We start from the raw sequence: 18,332 nt of genomic DNA, 5'->3' as shown, positions 1-18,332 counted from the left end.
GACCTAGAGTAGTAGTTATAGCTATAGGTAGTACTATATAGAGCTACTTAGACGATGTACCGGATCGAGTAAACGTAGGAGGCGCTGTACTTAAAGGTAGCTTAAAAGCAGAAGGATCCCGACGCGTATTTAAAGGCGCTACACGCGTCCCTCCTAGAGCACCCCTTAGCCGGCCCCTGCCTCTAATCGCTACAGGGTTTAACAGAGAGAGCGGTAGAGCCGGAATAGGCTACCGAGGAAAGGTACTTGACTCTAGCCTAGTAAAGAACTAGTAAGGATGTATATCTTCTGGTAAGATCACACCCCTTTCTGTTATCCTCTACTATATCTTGTAGTAACAGGGTAGTCCTATAGACTGTTAAATCGAGCACGCGCATCTAAGGGGTAGCCCCCCCTTAGGTAGTAGCTTAGCGTATTCCTGTTATATCTTCTGTAGAGCGTAGCTATAAACTAACTTAACAATAGTAGAAAAAAGAGGGATATTTGTACTGTGTTTTAGCCGTAATTTCTACTACGCTATAGTCGTTTAGATACTACTTTACTACACCTTCTAAAACAACTCTAGCTTGTTAAAGACCCTCCTTAGATCCTTATGCCCCCTTTGTAAATAGCGCTTTAAGCCGGCGTAACAGCCCTTAATTAGACTAGTAACAGTAACGCTAAAGTAGTAGGATCTGTTAATATAACAGGCTACTAGATTCTCTTTCTAGATTAGCCAGGTTCCTTTATAATAGCTTATAGCCTCTCTAGGGAACTTAGTACGCATTTCTTAGAGTATTCTATAATACTCATCCTCTATAGGGCTGGCTAGTAGTGTGTTCTATGTATTTAGGAACTCCTAGAAGGCAGGATAGCGAACTACTCTACTATCGTTATGTCTAATAGGGCCTAGAAAGAACCTCTTAGTTTTGGCTAAGACATTAGTATTAACGTGCTATCGACAGAAGATGTAGTAAGATTAAGGGAACCGTGTACTTAAGTATCTAATTAGAGCTAACTCTCTATTAGTTACTATAGCACTTAGCTCTTAGATCATGTTACTAAGCATAATCTCTTAAAGTTGTTGTATAGCCTAGGTATAATCCTCTTCCTTTTTACTCGATATAAACACTACTACGACTTGTAATACTATGTTGTTCCTAGTAATCCTATAGATATTAAGTAACGGCATGTTAAATCTGTTAGTTTTGTATGTGTAATCAAGTAGTAGAACATCTAGATACTACTTCTATAAGGAGAGCGTAAAAGGGTAGATAAGGAACAGTCGACAGATATTACTAGAGAGAGGATTATATTAAGGGTTATAGTTGTTGTTTTAAAGCTCTTATAATAGGATATAAGTCAGTAGAGTAGGTAGGATAGAGAAGAGGGGATCTACCTCTAAAAGCTACTGTATTAGAGTCCTACTATCTAGCTCTTTAAGCCTACTCTTTTAGAGGATATTTAACACATCCTTTAGTATAATCAACACCTCTAGATCCTTGTTATAGAGCGTAGTCTATATCTGCACACTAGTTAACCTAGAGCGTCTAAGGGTACTAACTATAGTACAGGCCTCTAGCTTTAGAACAGTAATCCTGTAGGTAGGATAGGCTATAGGATCTACTGATCTGCCGTAGTTGTGTATAGCCTTAAGTACCTTAAGACTCTAATAGCCAGATATGTGATTACGGCAAAGCTCTATAGCTATCTTATACCTACACTTCTTTAAGCTAGTAGATAGGCGCTGTTTTCTAGGATCGGCGTTAGGGTTCTTGCCCCTTAGATCGTATTTACTATTACGATTACAGTAATAGACGGCTTTATTAGCCTTCTTACTGTATTTACGGAAGGCGTATCTGTTAGCCTTTACATGTGCCTAAACAGTAGTAAAGGTAATATTAAGATTAGTGTAAGTTACTTCTAAGAGGGCGGGGCCGTAGGCTTTAGAGGTAGGGATAGACATAGTAGTAAAGAACGAGAGTAGTAGTAGAGCGTTATAGGTAGTGTTAGGAATAGCTTTAATTTTTTAGTATAGGTAAATAGTTTTAATTAAATGTTTACATTCCTAGGTAACATTAACTCGGCATACGTTACTATACAAATTACTATAGCAACGCGATGCTAATAGGTGTACGCTATAAAATATCGCATTATTCCTACTTTCGGTTAGTGGCCTCGATATAGCTACTAGGTGGCCTCGATTTAGCTGGAGCCTAATAATACCCCGACCTGGACCGATGCGCGCTATGGTGTTTGTCAATCGAGCAAACTCCAATCCAAAATATTTCGAGAAAAGATAGACCCCTCGTGTGACCAGAGTCGATCAATAAATCCGTAAACTCAAAGGAAGGAACAGCGCATTTCCTGAGCAGCAACGACTGACCAGACCATATTGCACTACAAGAAGCTGGAGCCCACGGCAAAGAGTCGTTAGCAAGCTCACCCCTTGGGGCCATGGAGTCCCTCGAAGAAATGCAGGCTCGGCATCGCAAAGAGCAAAAGGATTTACAGGCGCGCATAACACAGAAGAAAAAGGGCGCAACAAAAAAGACCAGAAAGGGAGTGAACAGCGAATGCGAAGAACTGGAGCGACAGTTGAAGGAAAGGCAGGAGCAAGAACGAGCCGGCCTTGACGGAGAACCTGTGCAAGAGGTGGATGGTGTACCCGCGCTCGATGAACCCTCGAACGAAGATCCTGCAATAGCTATGCCTAATGGAGTCGACCATGTCACAGAGTCGCTTGAGAAAACTACTATTGAAGCAACACCATCAGAAAACGGCCAGCCTCGAAAACGCAACCGACAGAAAGAGCGACTTGCCCGCCGCGCAGCAGAACAAGAAGCTGCTGTGGAGGCCGCTAAGAAAGAGGCCGCAAACCAGCCAGATCGAAAGGCCGTGGAGAGGGAGCTGATGTTAAAAGAATTCGAAGCGCGAGGTTTGACAGAGAAGCTTATTCGACCAGATGGCCATTGCCTATTCTCTGCAGTTGCGGATCAACTTTCACAAGCAGGCATACCTCTCGATACTGAATCGGGTGCAGAAGTCAGGGAGGACCAGCGGTATATTTTGGTTAGAAAGGCAGCTGCGAGGTATATTGAGCAACACGCGGATGACTTTGTGGCCTGGTTGGACGAGCCCCTGGACCATTACGTGCATAAGATTAGGGATACGGCTGAGTGGGGAGGGCACCTTGAACTACTCGCTATAGCGAAAACATACAACGTCGAGATTGGTGTTCTACAGAATGGAGGCGCGCAAACAATCGAGCCAGGATCAGATGGGCCGTCAGAGCCGAAGAAGATCTGGCTGGCATATTATCGACATGGATTTGGTTTGGGGGAACATTACAATTCACTTCGCAGAGCACCTTAAACCACTTTAAGAGATGGGAGAGATGGCAGAGGCAATCTCGATATGAGGTTACTAGCTACTTGGGTGAGACCATACACTGATCCAATCTGTAACCTTCCCATCATCGCTGTAACCAATTTGATGAGTCCTCTTAGGCTTCAAGTGCGCAAGACGCTGGAGACCTTGTTTGCTCGGTGGGCCCAGCTCTGATTCCAGGAGCTCGCCGTCCTCGGCATATGGTAGATTCTCACCGGGTCGAGGCAGGTGAGCCATATATATCTTAGGCGGGAGGGCCCACGGCGGTCCACCAGTTGAAGGCGGCTTATACGTGGGGAATTCCAGGCATACGACTCGTCCTTCCGGCGCAAGAAGCTCCACGAAGCGTTTCGACCACGCAGGCCTCATCGAAGGTGGAAGCGCGGACAAGAACTGAACCCTATTAAAAGCCGTATATATATTGAAGGGGAAAACGTACGGTATAGTCATAGATCAAATCGAAAGTTGGCTCGCCCTCGACGTCTTTCAAGAACTCGTCCGTGAAGAAGTCTCCAGACAACCACGTGACCTTTCCCTTCTGCACACCTTCCTTCGTCTCATAAACACCCTTACCATCCACCTCCTTCTGGTTCTGCTTTGCAACTTCTAAGGCATTCTTTGAGACCTCGAGGCCATAGGCGTCATATCCCCATGAGCTCAATAGCAAGACATCATATCCCTTCCCGCACCCAGGGACTAAAGCCTTTCTCCGTCCTTGCTTAGCTGGGAAGAGATCTTGACGCTCAGCAAGTAAATCAACAAGTGCTGGATTGGGAGTTCCCCTATCCCAGGGAAGCCAGCCTTCTTTCCAGAGGTCGTCCCATTTGGAGCCGTGAGTGGAGGGGTCTGCTCCTTCAAAATGAGAGCGAAGCCTGGATCGAGCGTCGGTGGGTTGATCTTTGGGAGCAGACATCGCAGGTCAATTCTAGAGAGGAATTATTAGGATAACGGTAAATAAGACAGAGAAAGAGAGAAGCCAGGTGCCTTTCCCGAATAATGCATCAGCTTGAACTTACCTTAGGTATAAGATGCCGTCAACCCTTTAGCCAGGAATAGGGACAATAAGGTACTTGTACCTACCTATATTTAAGCGAACGCCATCATCACTAATCATGCCTCGGCTTGATACGACGACCCCACGGGAGCTTTACCGGGAGCTTACCCCGACTTCTTGAAGCTTTACTCCGCGTATGTTATACATCTTTTATAGCATTCTCTTTCAACACCCGTTGTGGCTTGACCAATACTGAAAATGGACGCTGCAACTCTTTTTGACGTCAAGGTAAAGCTGCCTAACTCATTGGTCCTAATCATATAAGCTAACATGCCTCAAGGGCAAAGTTGTCTTGGTTACTGGCGGTGCAAAGGGTATCGGTCGATCGATATCTGAAGGCTTTGTTGCAAATGGAGCAAAAGTATACATATCGTCGAGAGATGTCAAGGCATGCGAGAAAGCCTGCGAAGAATTAAACGCATTAGGTACACCCTCTTCCCCTTACCCCACACTCCAACCCCTCAAACCAAGTCCCGACGCAAGGACGACTAACCTCCGCAACGCAGGCAAAGGCAGCGCACACGCCATCCCCGCCGACTTCTACAAAGTCGAAGATTGCCAGCGCATGGTCGACACCCTCAAGAAACTCGAGCCGAAGCTACACGTCCTGGTCAACAATTCCGGTTCGAACTGGGGGGCTCCCTACGCCGAGTTCCCCGACTCGGCATGGACCCGAGTGCTGACTCTCAACCTGACCCGCGTCTTCACCATCACGCAGCTCGTGACGCCTCTCCTTGAAGCCGCTGCCACGCCCGGCGATCCTGCGCGCATCATCAATATCGGCTCTGTGGATGGTGTACGGGTCCCTGAGCTCGAGACGTTCAGTTATAGTGCGAGCAAAGCGGGGTTACATCAGTTGAGTCGAGTGCTGGCGAATCATCTTGGGAAACGGAATATTACGTCCAATGCGTTAGCGTGTGGGCCCTTCCAGAGCAAGATGATGGCTGCTACCCTGAAGAATTTCGGGGACGTGATTGTGAGCGGGATTCCTCTAGGGAGGATAGGAAGCCCTCAGGATATAGCCGGGGCTTGCTTGTTCTTGTCTAGCAAGGCGGGTAGCTATGTTAACGGCGCATTAATTGCCTTGGATGGTGGGACATTGGTGGCGTCCAAACTTTAGAGGACTGAGGATGTATGGTTATGGGTTATGTGACAGATATCTTTATAATCGACATAGAATTCGCTCATTGTTCCAACCGCTGTCCCACGTATATGGTGATTATGGAGAAATTAGTCTACCGCGCAGCATATAATGATCCAACTCACAAATCACGGTCGTATTGGAAAGTGAAAAAGTACAGTTGTGCAAGATTGAGTGGAAAGCACCGAAATCAATTACTGGATTAGATACCTATGGACTCGGCTCCCATGGCAAAGAAAATGTCCCCACCCATTCTTCAACCTCGGATCTTAGTTGTACAATCTCCGTTTCATTATCCCCATTCCCAAGATATTCGAGGAAAGCTTTCACACTTCCGGGGTTCTTTCTACCCTTCGCCTCAGCTGCCGCCCTCGCAGCCTTATCCAACCTCTGCGTAATCGTCACCGCCCTGTTTACAACATCTGCGACCCTCACGAAATCATCAGGCTGAAAACCTCGAGTCGTCATAGCAGGCGTCCCCATTCTCAAGCCACCGGGTTTCAGAGCCGACTTATCGCCGGGCACCGTATTCTTGTTGCTTGCAACACCCACCAGTTCCAATACGCGCTCAACTCTGGCACCATCCACACCTTGGGGTTTAAGATCAACCAAGACAAGGTGGTTATCAGTTCCTCCCGATACTAATGTGTAGCCAAGACCACCTTTATCTTTGGGATCACCAAGACGCTTTGCAAATGCCTTAGCATTCAGGAGTACTGTCTCTTGGTAGGCTCTGAATTCACTGCTTTGTGCCTGCTTGAGAGCAACCGCGAGGGCAGTGATTGTGTGATTATGGGGTCCTCCTTGATGGCCAGGGAATACCGACGCGTTGATCGGTTCCTCAAGGTTCCACATCTCCTCTTCCTTGGTCTTCGGGTTGACTCTTCGAACACCCCTTCTGAAAAAGATCATTGCGCCTCGAGGACCACGCAGTGACTTATGTGTAGTGGTGGTGACCACATCCGCGAACTCAAAAGGCGTTGGGACGACTTTCGCAGCGACAAGGCCAGAAATATGTGCCATATCCGCCAAAAGATATGCGCCAACCTTGTCGGCAATTGCTCGCATTCGTGCATAGTCGATGAGTCTGCTATATGCAGAAGTACCCGCAACTATGATCTTTGGCCGATATAGAGTAGCTAGCTCTTCCAACTTGGCATAATCAATGAGGCCCGTTTCCTCATCCAGACGATACGGTAAAGTCTCGAAGTATTTGGAGATAGCGGATATCTTTTTTGTAGGTGTTTGATATCCATGAGAAAGATGCCCACCATGAGGGAGATCCAAGCCCATTATTCGGTCATGAGGATTTAAGAGTGCGGAATACGCATAGAGGTTGGCAGGAGAGCCGGACAAAGCTGTAGCATCTTAGTATCTGGCAGCTGGGAGGATTTGAAAAGCATACGCTGTACGTTGACGCCCCATTCTGATTCCTTCAAACCAAAGGTTTCCAAAGCTCGGGATTGACATAATCTCTCAGATTCATCGATGAATTCGTTTCCACCATAATATCTTGCTCCTGGATATCCCTCGGAGTATTTGTCTGCGCAGAAGTCAGTTGTGACTCAACCCCACTTTTGCTGAGGAAGCAGACTTTGCATAACACTTCCTAGAGCATCGAGTACAGCCTGGGAAGTGAAATTTTCGGACGGAATGAGGTTGATGAAATGCTTTTGTCTCCGTTTTTCCTGTAGGCCCGAATATTAGGATGCTGGTCGTGGTTCTGGGAATCGAATAACATACATTCTGGAGAATTTGGAAGACAGCTGGGTCTGCGTGTTCAAGATCTGTAGAGAGTAACTGCAATTGAGGATCTGATTAGCACTGCAAACATTGAATGGACTTCGGCCGCGACTCACCTTGTGTTGAGTTTCTGCAGTCCTGGAAGATGCAGCTCGCCTGACGATAGATACTGGAGCTGCTCTGCGCCCAGCAGCTCTGATCATGGACCGAGACGCGCCCTTGAAGAGAGACATTGCGTTCTGAGCTATTGCCATCAATGCCTATTCGCAATTCCCATAGAAGCGATTGGACGTACCTCTGGACTCAAAAGGTTGAGAAGCTCAAATGCATCCAGTTTGTGCCAAAACTTTTGGATTGAGTTCCCCCGCTGCCTACATTATCCACTAGCGCCGAATCGCGTAGCGGGGACGTGCGTAGATACCTATAAATTCACGATAACCTCGCCAAGTCCGGCTCTCTTTCTTCTTCACACAACTACAACGGAGATGACGAGTAGCTACTACGACAACTACAGCTCTCTGCCTTTCCGGCGGGCGATGTTGAAATGTCCCAAGCTCACATAACCACCGATTGAGGGGCAATGTGAAAATATCTGATCCGTTTCCAAGTTGATTTCACAATCTTCTGAATACTCTGTTCTTGATCACTGCCCCTTGCCACTGCCCCTTGTCACCGTACCTTTGCTGCTGTGACCGACTTCGATTTGTCTTCCAATGTCCTCTATGTAGGGGCCACTGTGATTATCATCTTGTGATGAGGGCATACGTTGTACTCCCAACAACCGTACGGATGGTACGGATGTGAAAAATCCTCTACCATACCACAGGGTTATCTTCGCTGTTTGAAAGAATCTTCTGTGATCTTGCATCATCATATCTGACAAAGTGATCCACACATCCTTATCGCATCAACTGTCGATCAATTATAGATACTGTAGAAAAGACAAGAATTTGTGAACTATTTATTGCAGAATCTGGATTGACGGAGGCGTGAATGACGAATGACGAATGAACAGTTTCTTACTGTTAAAACACTTTACTGCGAAGCTTTTGGTAGGCCCTTTATTAATCACGCAATTTGTTCCATCACAATGGCACAGAAGATAGATTGATTCAAAGATCGTGATGCCATTTGCCTGCGGGATAATGCAGAAACCCAGTGACATCGAAAAGCAACCAGCCTAATATTGTAGACCTTGCCAGATACACTCCGTATGCTACCATCACAAATGCACCATTTACTTTGTCTCAGTCTCCTCTTCCTCCCCGAGCTGAGCCGCTCTCTTGGCAACGATTCTCTCCTGCTTTCTCTCGCGGGCGGCCTTGGTCTTAGCACGCTTGGCATCCATCTCCTCCTTCAGGGACCTCTCACGCGCCTTTTCAGCCTTGGCTTTGTGGATCTGTGAACAGTGTCAGTCTGCAGCATCTGCTGAAACTCCCAAGAAAAACTTACGTGCTCAACCAATGCTCGCTTGTGCTTGAAGGTGTTACCCTTGCTCAGGTGGTAGAGTTCGTGGTAAAGGTGCTTGTCGATCTTGCCGCTGGCACGGTACTTGACCAAAAGACGGCGGAGGACACGGAGACGGCGCATCCAGACAACTTGGCTGTAGAAAGAGATTAGAATTGTAACGCTCAACATTATGACTCCGGATAGCGTACCTTGGCATACGAGCATCAGCCGTACCCTTTCTCTTACCGAAACCACGGTGTCTACCAATTCTTCGTGCAGCTGTGAGTTCCCGGGCACGGGATCGAGAGTGCATCGTTACAGGCTTGCGGATGATGAGGCCATCTGCGACGAGCTTTCGGATGGTTTGGCGGGAGTTGGCGTTGGAGATTTCGCTGACCTCATTGGGGTCAAGCCAGATCTTGCGCTTTCCGCAGCCTACGACGGAGGCCGCCAGGCGCTTCTGGGTTCTGAGGTTGACCCTATCGTGAGAAGAGAAAGTCAGCTTTTGATCGAGAATTGAGACACATCTTGCGTTGAGCAGAGCGAAGGCGGACAGCGGATTCAAATCGATCCGGTGGTTTGAATGGATCCAGGATAGTCGTATGCTTACATCTTGACTGGTCTCGAGGTCGTCGGTGATGGTCGTCGAAGGTTGTCGATAGGAGGATCTCGTCGGTGTATCTCGAAGTCTCGAAGTGGAGGTATTCTTGCTTTGCGCTAACTCCAATGACTAAGCGAGATCAAATTTCTGGTGGGAGGGCGAACGAGCTAGGGTTTACCGAGCGAGTAACCCTAATCGATGAAAAGAAACTTCCTTGAGTCCAGTACAGTGCAATACAGTACGGCTTCACTTTGGAAGATCGTCCAATGGCTCCCTGGTTATGAAATAAGGCAGCTACTCAACCCTTCGGTCCCTTTGTCGGAGAGCCACGTTGAAAATATAGTGTTGAAGTGAATTTTCCATTTCTCTCAGACAGATTCCACGTGTTTTGCCTCACGTCACTTCCATCGCTTACTTACCCGTGGCGTTGGGTTGTTGGGCCCCTCGAGCATGAATAGGAGGTTTGGCCTGATCTGTTCAGAAATCCATCAAAACGTTTGGCACGGCCTCGTAGCCGTTTATATCTACCTACCTACCTAGATACGTGGCTTCTAGCTACCGTATGCTATCCTCATGTAATGCGATGCAGCACAACTTTTAATGGCTGATACGCCTAAAACAGCACCACCGAAAAGACCATACCTCATCACTCGTCGTAAGCTGCTTCACCAAGATCTACCTTTCCAACACTCCAGATCTCCCGTTCGTCCTCAACCTCATCATTTGATAATCCCAATCCACCCTGTCCGCCTTCAGCTTCTTTCCTCTCCCTTGCTGTGTTGGCAAGTCTCAATGCAATCCGTTTGAAATAATCCTGCATGCTTCTCTTTTGGTTTGCTGGCAGTTCTTGACTAGCAATATACTTCTCAAATACCTTACTCTCATCGTCAACAACATTGAAGAGCGCCATGAAGGCGGCCTCTGCGGCCAACTTCACAGGAATGACTGGATCTCGAACGCTCGCAAACACAGGCAGCGCCAGTAGCGGAAGGTGAGGTCGGACGAGCTCCACGTGATGGCGGCTCACAGTACGTACAACGACAAGTGACAAGCGTCTGGTATCGGCCGCATTTCCTGGTTGTATCAAAGTCGCCAAAGATTCAAACAGAGGCTTGAGCGTTTCGAAATCACTGCTTCCAGTCTCCGAAAGAAGGTATTTGCCTGCCGCGAGAACGCAATTGTCTGATATGAAGTTCTATAATATGATATTAGGATCAATAAATCAGTGTAGACAGAGACATGATACTTACATTCTTGCTTGACAGTCCTTGACAGATGACTGCGGGTAAGTCCTCGGCAAAGGCACCCTCGGTCAATAACGAAGGCGATTCCACAAGTACAGCATTGAGGGCTAATACTGAAGACTGAGTGAAGTGCGTTGTTAGCACTCGGGTCTTGATGAGACCAGAGGCGCCTTCCGGAGGGACGTTCTTGATGAGGGCACCAAGTAACCGGGCATTTGTGATGGCCATGGAAATATCGTTATCCTCAGGATCTGCAGCGATTAAACCAAGCACAGCACTTCGCGATGCCTCACTCATGTTAGCCCCGGCTTTGCTGACGACCTCATACAATGCCTTTAGCATAGCATTCCTAACACCGAGATCTGACGTCCTTGATCCTGTGACCAGCTCGGCGACCAAAGGATCGATACGGGGCGTCAATGTAATTAAAGTGCCCAGAGCCTTTGCAGCTCGAGTTCTTAGAACCTCGCTCGAAGTATCAGCCAGGGACTTGGCGAAAGTCCGTTGTAATTGTGGAAGGAACGGCTTTAGGAATGTTGGGATCTTTTCCAGGAGGTTGTTCAGCGTCAAAAGGATGGCAGCCTTGACATCGACCGACTTTTCAGAAACAACCCTGATAAGTGGCCCAGTGATCTGGGTGACAAATGGCTTCAGCGAGTCTCCGCTTGTCCTATCAACAATGTCGGATATCGCAAGAGCAGACTGAGTCCTCTGCTCTGAAGTACCATTCATAAGGCCTTGCAAAAATATTGGCAGAATGGCATTGATACCCTTAGGTAATCCGAAACCAGGTAGATTCGAGCCTGCCACACCAACGTGCTGTAAGGCTTGTCGAGTGGAGAAGACAAGTGCCTCCATTTCTTCCTTCTTCAGTCGCTTTGTGAACTCGTTCAAGGCTGTCCAAGATGCTTTGACGACTTCTGGGTCTCTATCGTCGAAAGACATGAGAAGTGCTCTAATGATGTCTTGATTGTAACGGGAGTAATCCACAGTCGCCACGGCAAAGAATTTTGCGAGGTGATAATCCGTTGCTGCTCTTCTTCGGTGATCCTCGTGTTTTACGAGTGCTAAGAGAACACTCATTGCTGTGTTCAGGCCATCAAATTCATCAATGGAAAGGAGGACGGTGTTGAAGGATGCATCGAGGTCGGCACGCAGCTCATCATCCGTGCAGGCGATAATATTGTCCATCAAGGAATTTAAAATGCTTGGCAGGCGTCGTGTCATGGCGGAGCCAGCGACAGATGAGAGAGAGGCCAGAGCCTTTGCGTTGAAGGACGAAATCGGGGAGGTGGTAAGAGTGGGTATCAAGTTCGGGAGAATGATGTTCGATCGTGTCGTCTCCGTGAGCAGTGTCAAAAGCGCAGCAAGTGCATTATCGGCTTCATCTTCTGTCCGCAGCAGATTCAGAAGATGAGGGAGCACTTGATCAACGGCGCGTTTGCCAATGATTTGTTGCAGCGAGTCGAATGCCTCTGCTGCGGCTTCGCGGACATCTTCGTCAGAATCAATTAGCGCAGTCCGAACAACAGATATCAGTGTCTTTTCATGATCTTCCAGAGAATCAGGAGATGCAGACGATATCAATTCTCGAAGCGCTATGCAGATTCCCTGTTTTGCATCCGTATCCGTTGATGTCTGTAAGCCTTCCTCTAAAGTCGGCAGCAAACTCGAAAGAATGCCGTCACCAGCTTTCCGAATCAATTCGCCAAGTGCATTACCAGCGATGACCTTCTGTTCCATATTGGAACTGGCAAGTCGTCGAATAATGAGTTGAATAAGCGTTGGAATTAATTCTTTCAGGGTTCTTGGGCTGGCCACCAAAGCTTTCCAAACAGTGACTGCCGCGGTACGGACTAGTCCAGACGTATCGCAGCGACAGATATATAGAGAAGATAGAACTCTATTACGCTTTTCTTCTCCAAGTATCTCCAGCAAGGATGCCCCTGCCTCTTGAGCTCCATCCTCAGCTTCGTCCTGTTCGGTATCTGCTCTGATACCTGTAAGGTTGAATAACAGATCACCAACCAGCTCGACAGAGCTAAGACGAATTCTATAATTGTCATCAGCGAGACCCCGCTCAAGCTCTGGAAGCAACAAATCAATGGCTCTTGTTGCAAAGTTCTTGACAAGCAGTCGTCCGGCTCGAAGCGATGTATCACGAATGGACTCGACATCGTCTGCAAGTCCGGAGAGGATCGGAGGAATGATCTTGCTGAGATAATTGGCAAAACTGTTGCCAAAGCAGACTGGCAAGAATATGAAGAGCGTCATGAAACCCTCCCGCACAGCGGGTTTGGACGAAGCAACGTTTTGCAGAATTGTAGGCAGAGTCTCCTCCAGTCGACTAGTGCCAAGACCCGCAAGCACTTCACTGAGAGCCTGGGCAGATCCGAGCCGATCTCCGGCTCCGGTGTCTGATTTCAAAGTCTGCATTAAGCCTGGAATGAGGTCTGGTAGGGCATCTTCTCCTAACTTCTCGATTAAAGAGCCTAGGGCTTTGGAGGCAGTGGCACGGGTAGTTGGGACTGGATCGACTATTGCAACTTTGAGACCGGCAACGAGGATTGGCAAGTGAGAAACAAGGTCTTTTCGTTCTGTCAAGTGTGCAAGACTGCCAATGACTTGGGCGGACTTTCGTTTCGTAGCCGAGCGGTCTCCCAATCCGCGCTCGAGAATGCGTGTTACAAGAGCTAACGAGGGCGCGTCAAGGTAATGGACAAAAGACACCTTGATCAGAGAGTCCAGTGCATCATCCGTATACTTCGTAGGGTCACTTAGAGCCTTAAGAAGCACGTCAACGAGACCTTTGATCTCTGGATTGTTGATAACTTCACCGAAGCGCTTCAAGCTTCGATTGGCAGCAAGCCGAACTTCCTTGTGACTGTCGTTGAGGACGGCGGTCAGAGGCGGGATAATCTCTGGTAAGCTTTGAGCAAGCTGTTGAGGATCAAGGTAGGCCATGGCACCAAGAAGGTCGCACGCTCCCTTTTTACTTCGCCACTGCTGGTCATCAAGTCCCTCCAGAAGAGTAGGCAGAATTCGTTTTACTCCATATGAACTCAGACTCGCGAAGCACGCCTTGGCAGCAGCCAGACAGGCATCTCGGACATCAGCGCTGGCGTCACCAAAGCTCGAGAGCAATTGAGGCACAATTTGAATGACGTAAGGTTCAAAGATGCGTCCGAGGATCGTTGAAAGAAGCTCATAAGCAAGTAAAGCGCCCTCTCGGTGGTTGACATCTTTCTTATTTTCTATAGCGCCTTTCAGAGTCGACATGATTCGGTACTCGCGAAGTGCAGAAATGCCTTTACCATGTACTAAGCCTGCAAGACCATATGCCGCACCACGTCGAGCTGCGTATTTCTTAGAGTTCAAAAGTTTCTCCAGAACTTGTTGAACGTAGTCAGATGTCTTGTCGCTTGAAGCATGGACGAGGGGTGGTAAACATTCTGCGACAGCATACTGCACAGCCTCTGATGGAGTACTCAAGGTTTCCAACAATCTGCCAACGACCTTTGGTACACGAGGATCTCCTGCTTTCAGGTGACGGGCCAGAGCGCCGTACATGATAACGACTGCTTCGTTGACTTGATCCGCGAATTCGGAGCCCTTGTCAGGAGCTTCCAGCGTATGCTCAAAGGTCTTCATCAAGTCTTCAACTTTGTTTTTACCGTGAAGTGCGATAATAGCGGTAGCAGCTTCCACCATTTCTTCTCTGACATTTGGATTCCGATCACCAAGAGGTCCTCGCTCAATGAGGAAATGTAGAAACTCATCCAGCAAGCTTTCCTTGTATACGGGTGCCAGTTGCTTGAAAGCCAGAGCAATGCCGTTCCTTGCCTCCCATGGGTCTGAAAGGTCCATTTTCTTTGGCATGCCGTATTCGTCCAGTTGAGGTACGCGAGGTTTCGCCAATTCTTCATATGAAGTCTGCAGGCGCTCTAGTACATCGTCAAACGTTGAGGGCTGGATTTTGACCGATTCGGCGAGTGATCTGGCTGCGGCTCTTCGAAGCTGCTTGTCACTGCTCTTGAGATAAGGTAGCATTCTGAAAGGAGATTCAGCCGATATCTCGAAACCGCTTTCTTCCCAAATATCACGACCTAACTCGACATTCTCGTCAACATCATCGTGGCATGCGAGCCATATCTCTTCTGAGAAGTCGAGCTCGCTCATATCAATATCCCCGCTGATAGACTGCAATACGGAAGTACGGACAGAAACTTGTGGCACAATGGCGCCTTTGGCCAGAATGGCGATCTCTTGATCTGTAATATTGGGTGCTATGCACCGGCAAAGATCCGCCAAGCAGTCTTTGATGATTTTATAATGCTGGGTGTAAGTCTGCATTGATGATATCAATGCAGCCAGAACCTCCTGCCGTGGCACAAGAGTGTCAGAGCATGCATCTGTGTGGAAAGAAAGGAATTCTAATGCAAGGACTAATTGAGCCTCGGCGTCGTCCTTTTCACCAAAGCCACCATTGCGAAGAACCAGAAATACTAATTGGAGTATGTATGTCAGGGATACAGTGTCGAAAGGGCGTTGTTCTCCGGAAAACCGCAGACGATATAAGACTCTGGTAACCAGTGCGCCAATAGGTTCTTCTTGAAGAGCTTCTGGAAGATGCGGGACGTCCAACGCCCTCAAGGTTGCAATGCCAATAAATGGACGGAGAGTTCCAATACGGGGGGCAAGTCTTTCCGAGCATATGATATATGCATCCGAAGCTGCGTTCCCAGTTATGAGGCCTGCACCAGCGTTGATGACATCCAGGAGTGCCTTAACTGCCGGGCCTATCCAAAGACTAGCATCTGTTGGAGGACCGGTCGCCAGACTCTTTATGATACCAATTCCGCGCATGAGCCTAGCCTCAAGGTACCGAATTTGTAGTCGAATGCCCGCTTCCTTCTTCAATTGGGCGTTAACCTTGGCAGTCTCCTCCGGCGTCAGTTTCTTTTGCTGGCCTTTCTTCTGTGCCAGTTGTGCCCTGAGTTCTTCCTCCCATTTTAATGTGTCGTAATCCTTGACGTTCTTGTTGGTGGTATAGCTTTGAGACTTGGAAGCCAATACATCAACAAATACCGTTCCATCTGGGGTCCGGAATATGGCAGCCTCTGTTGGGCCTACATCGGCTAGTTGACCTGGCTCGAGGTCCTGCTGCAGGAGTTGGACTATCCGAGATGCCATAACATCGGGTGCGACGAAAACGAGATCTGCCGCAGCATTGAAAGCGGCGGTTTTGACATCGCTAGATTGCTGCAGAGAAGCCTGATTTGGGGTTAGTGAAAGATAATGCTGAGATAGATTGTGGTTCAGTACCTTTTCATCAAAGCTTGTGGAGTCAAGTATTTGTTGAATTAGTGACTCTCCAGCGATTCTAGCAAGTTCACCAGGATCTACCTCTACTCTTAGACATAGATCTATCCAGTTCACGCCCGGTATGAGCTCGGGTCGTGCAAGAACCAACATCGATATCATCTGATCCTTACGTATCAGCTCACTAACCTCACCACCAAATCGGGAAATGTCTGCTGGTGGTAGACATATAGATTTGACAACAAGGCGGAGGTTTTGATTATCGCTCTTGGCAGCACTAGCAGCACTATCCTTTTCACCAGTCTCGATAGAACGCCTCCACCGCCAGATCCCGGCCACGATGATATTTGAAATATGTGTAGGACTTTGAACATAGAGTCTTGACAGGGCGTGAATAGCCTCTATTCGGAGTGCTGGCTTGACGGTTGAGGAGCATATGCAAAAGATCATAGCTTGGGACCAGCCTATGGCAATTGTTGAATCAGGCTCAACAGTAGCAAGGTCCTGAAATAAGTAAGACAGAGCTCGAATGAACCACTTGAAATCATCATCTCCAGTGAGCTTCCCATAAATACGTTGATTTAGCAGGAATGATGGCTTAGGCTCCATAGTCAATGCCTGCTGTGCCACCTGTGCCTTTTTCAATGCAGCTTCAATCTTAGAGCTCGATATCGGCACAAGTTTGGCATATGAAATGGCAGTGAAAACGTAAGCGGCGGTGACAAGCCCAGATTGTGATGCAGCAAGAGGATTTGTTGTGGCTTCATTCCATGTCTCCAATAGGGCCGGCATAGAAGATTCCGCGAGACTGGAAAACCTCGACTTCAGAATACCCTGATCATCTGTGGACCAGAAAAGTTGGCCAAGACGAAGCGTCCATAGCCTCCGAAACGGAGCCTTCTTTTCAGAGATACCTTTAAGAAATGCATCAATCACGGGTTTGTCGAAGTCCATTTCATTCTTGACACCCCATTCCAGGTAGTGGAGAAGTGCTATTGTCTCCGCTGCTAGGGCAGCCTCATTTGTTTCCTTTCCCGCAACAACGGCGAGGGTCGGAGATAGCATTGCAGCAGTGGTTTTAGAAACAGGTAGCATGGCAAGCATCTCAGCATGGTAGATTCGCTGGTCTGCCGACGATAACTTTCCAGACTTCAATGGGTTCAAAATCTCCTCCGCAATCTGCGCAACAATATCCGCTTCGTGACACTTGACTACAGCAGCTTTGAAAGCATTGAGCGCCCCATGGCGTATCGCAGCATTCGTAGATTTGACATTAGATAGCAGAGGTTTTAGGAGGTTTTTCCGTAAGACAGTAGAAAGATCTACTGAATCGGATAGCGAATGGAATAGTGGTGAGACAAGATCGTTGAGGACGATTTCAGGAGCTCTAAGAAGAGCCTTTTCGAGTGATGGAACGACTTCCTTCTCGATATCTTCCTTCGATGTAAAGGCCACAAAAAAATCCTCCAGACCATTAGCTATGTGTATAGGGACAGGAGTTCGCGATCCAATGATTTCTCTGTTGTAGAAAGTATAGAACTCAGTCTTCCTGCCTGCCAAGATCTCCTTTGCCTCTGGTTTCCTTGCGCAGACACCAGCGATCACCCCAAGCATAATAGCATTATTAGCAGAAGGTCGGCTACTTTTTGAGGCAAGATTCTGTACAGCATCCTCAATCCTCTTTCGTTGGGTGTCACTTTTCGAGAACACTGTGCGTAAACCGCGCCGAGTGACGACCAGTGCCGAATGTTTGACATTGGACCGCGAAGATTCGCCAAGGCATAATTCGAGAGCTTGTGCATTACTGAGAATAGTCTCAAGACCCCATTTCTCCCAGTGGCTTGTGCCAGATATCGTCTGGAGCAAAATGCTGCACCATTCCACGAGAACAAACGCATTGCTCGGAGCAAGGTTTGGCTTGGATGTTTCTGCATGAACAGCTTTGACAAAGCCTGTCAAGGCTTCAGGAGTAGCATCTGAACTGAATATCAACCGTATGCATCGTTGAACAGCTCGCCGTGAATTTCGATCGTGGTAGTATGGGTATGTGTTGAAAAAAAGTCGAAGTAAGGCAGGGAATGAGTCTTGGCCGATTTCTAGGTGCAGGGAAGCGTTAAATATTATCCAAGGGCGAGATAGAGAGGGGTCCACTTACCATTATTTGAGAGTCTTTCTTCAAGTGTGTGCAGGTGTCCGAGGCGCAAAGACGTGGAGGAGGAAGACAATGCTGCCTTCGTGAAGGTGAAATCCAGATCCCCCCCGCTCGTACCATTAACCTCCACCTCAGTCATCTTGTTGGTTTGGAGATATTGTCATGGCCCGCAGCGGCCTTGTCAGTTTGAATCAACGTCTTGTGCTGGTGATTCACGGGGGCGATTTTTTCTGAAGTCCGTTGTGGTCGAGCTTCGG

The 18,332-nt window shown here is 47.9% G+C and overlaps 6 protein-coding genes across 6 annotated transcripts; 2 read left to right on the top strand and 4 right to left on the bottom strand.

Moving 5' to 3' along the window:
- The first annotated feature begins 2,320 nt into the window (after positions 1 to 2,320).
- Positions 2,321 to 3,846, top strand: M430DRAFT_32054 (hypothetical protein). Its single transcript, XM_024866099.1, has 2 exons — positions 2,321 to 3,762; positions 3,809 to 3,846. The coding sequence occupies exon 1, from the start codon at positions 2,437 to 2,439 to the stop codon at positions 3,352 to 3,354; it is 918 nt and encodes a 305-aa protein (XP_024724775.1). The 5' UTR covers positions 2,321 to 2,436; the 3' UTR covers positions 3,355 to 3,762; positions 3,809 to 3,846.
- Positions 3,564 to 4,559, bottom strand: M430DRAFT_151519 (hypothetical protein). Its single transcript, XM_024863193.1, has 2 exons — positions 4,386 to 4,559; positions 3,564 to 4,294 (listed from the first exon to the last, which is right to left on the bottom strand). Exon 2 carries the CDS (start codon positions 4,280 to 4,282, stop codon positions 3,773 to 3,775), a length of 510 nt encoding a protein of 169 aa, XP_024724774.1. The 5' UTR covers positions 4,283 to 4,294; positions 4,386 to 4,559; the 3' UTR covers positions 3,564 to 3,772.
- A 62-nt stretch (positions 4,560 to 4,621) lies between these two features.
- M430DRAFT_130562 (hypothetical protein) lies at positions 4,622 to 5,543 on the top strand (the record flags this gene model as incomplete). The annotated part of the gene is made up of 3 exons (XM_024862149.1): positions 4,622 to 4,651; positions 4,704 to 4,848; positions 4,930 to 5,543. 3 exons carry the CDS (start codon positions 4,622 to 4,624, stop codon positions 5,541 to 5,543), a joined length of 789 nt encoding a protein of 262 aa, XP_024724773.1.
- A 231-nt stretch (positions 5,544 to 5,774) lies between these two features.
- On the bottom strand, positions 5,775 to 7,638 carry M430DRAFT_54792 (hypothetical protein; the record flags this gene model as incomplete). Its single annotated transcript, XM_024868497.1, has 6 exons — positions 7,603 to 7,638; positions 7,424 to 7,551; positions 7,308 to 7,364; positions 7,159 to 7,252; positions 6,970 to 7,107; positions 5,775 to 6,922 (listed from the first exon to the last, which is right to left on the bottom strand). Exons 2-6 carry the CDS (start codon positions 7,538 to 7,540, stop codon positions 5,775 to 5,777), a joined length of 1,554 nt encoding a protein of 517 aa, XP_024724772.1. The 5' UTR covers positions 7,541 to 7,551; positions 7,603 to 7,638.
- Positions 7,639 to 8,544: 906 nt separating this feature from the next.
- Positions 8,545 to 9,234, bottom strand: M430DRAFT_91750 (hypothetical protein; the record flags this gene model as incomplete). The annotated part of the gene is made up of 3 exons (XM_024869678.1): positions 8,545 to 8,706; positions 8,760 to 8,910; positions 8,966 to 9,234. Coding segments are annotated over 3 exons (582 nt in total), but the record flags the coding sequence as incomplete, so codon positions are not given.
- A 588-nt stretch (positions 9,235 to 9,822) lies between these two features.
- Positions 9,823 to 18,292, bottom strand: M430DRAFT_111798 (hypothetical protein). Its single transcript, XM_024861451.1, has 4 exons — positions 18,079 to 18,292; positions 15,927 to 18,019; positions 10,608 to 15,875; positions 9,823 to 10,552 (listed from the first exon to the last, which is right to left on the bottom strand). Exons 1-4 carry the CDS (start codon positions 18,212 to 18,214, stop codon positions 10,004 to 10,006), a joined length of 8,046 nt encoding a protein of 2,681 aa, XP_024724770.1. The 5' UTR covers positions 18,215 to 18,292; the 3' UTR covers positions 9,823 to 10,003.
- Between the last annotated feature and the right edge of the window lie 40 nt (positions 18,293 to 18,332).

This window comes from Amorphotheca resinae (genome assembly GCF_003019875.1).
Source record: "Amorphotheca resinae ATCC 22711 unplaced genomic scaffold M430scaffold_1, whole genome shotgun sequence".
Lineage (NCBI taxonomy): Eukaryota > Fungi > Ascomycota > Leotiomycetes > Helotiales > Amorphothecaceae > Amorphotheca > Amorphotheca resinae.
Note: the sequence above shows the minus strand (reverse complement) of the source record. Positions and strands in the feature narration are given on the sequence as shown.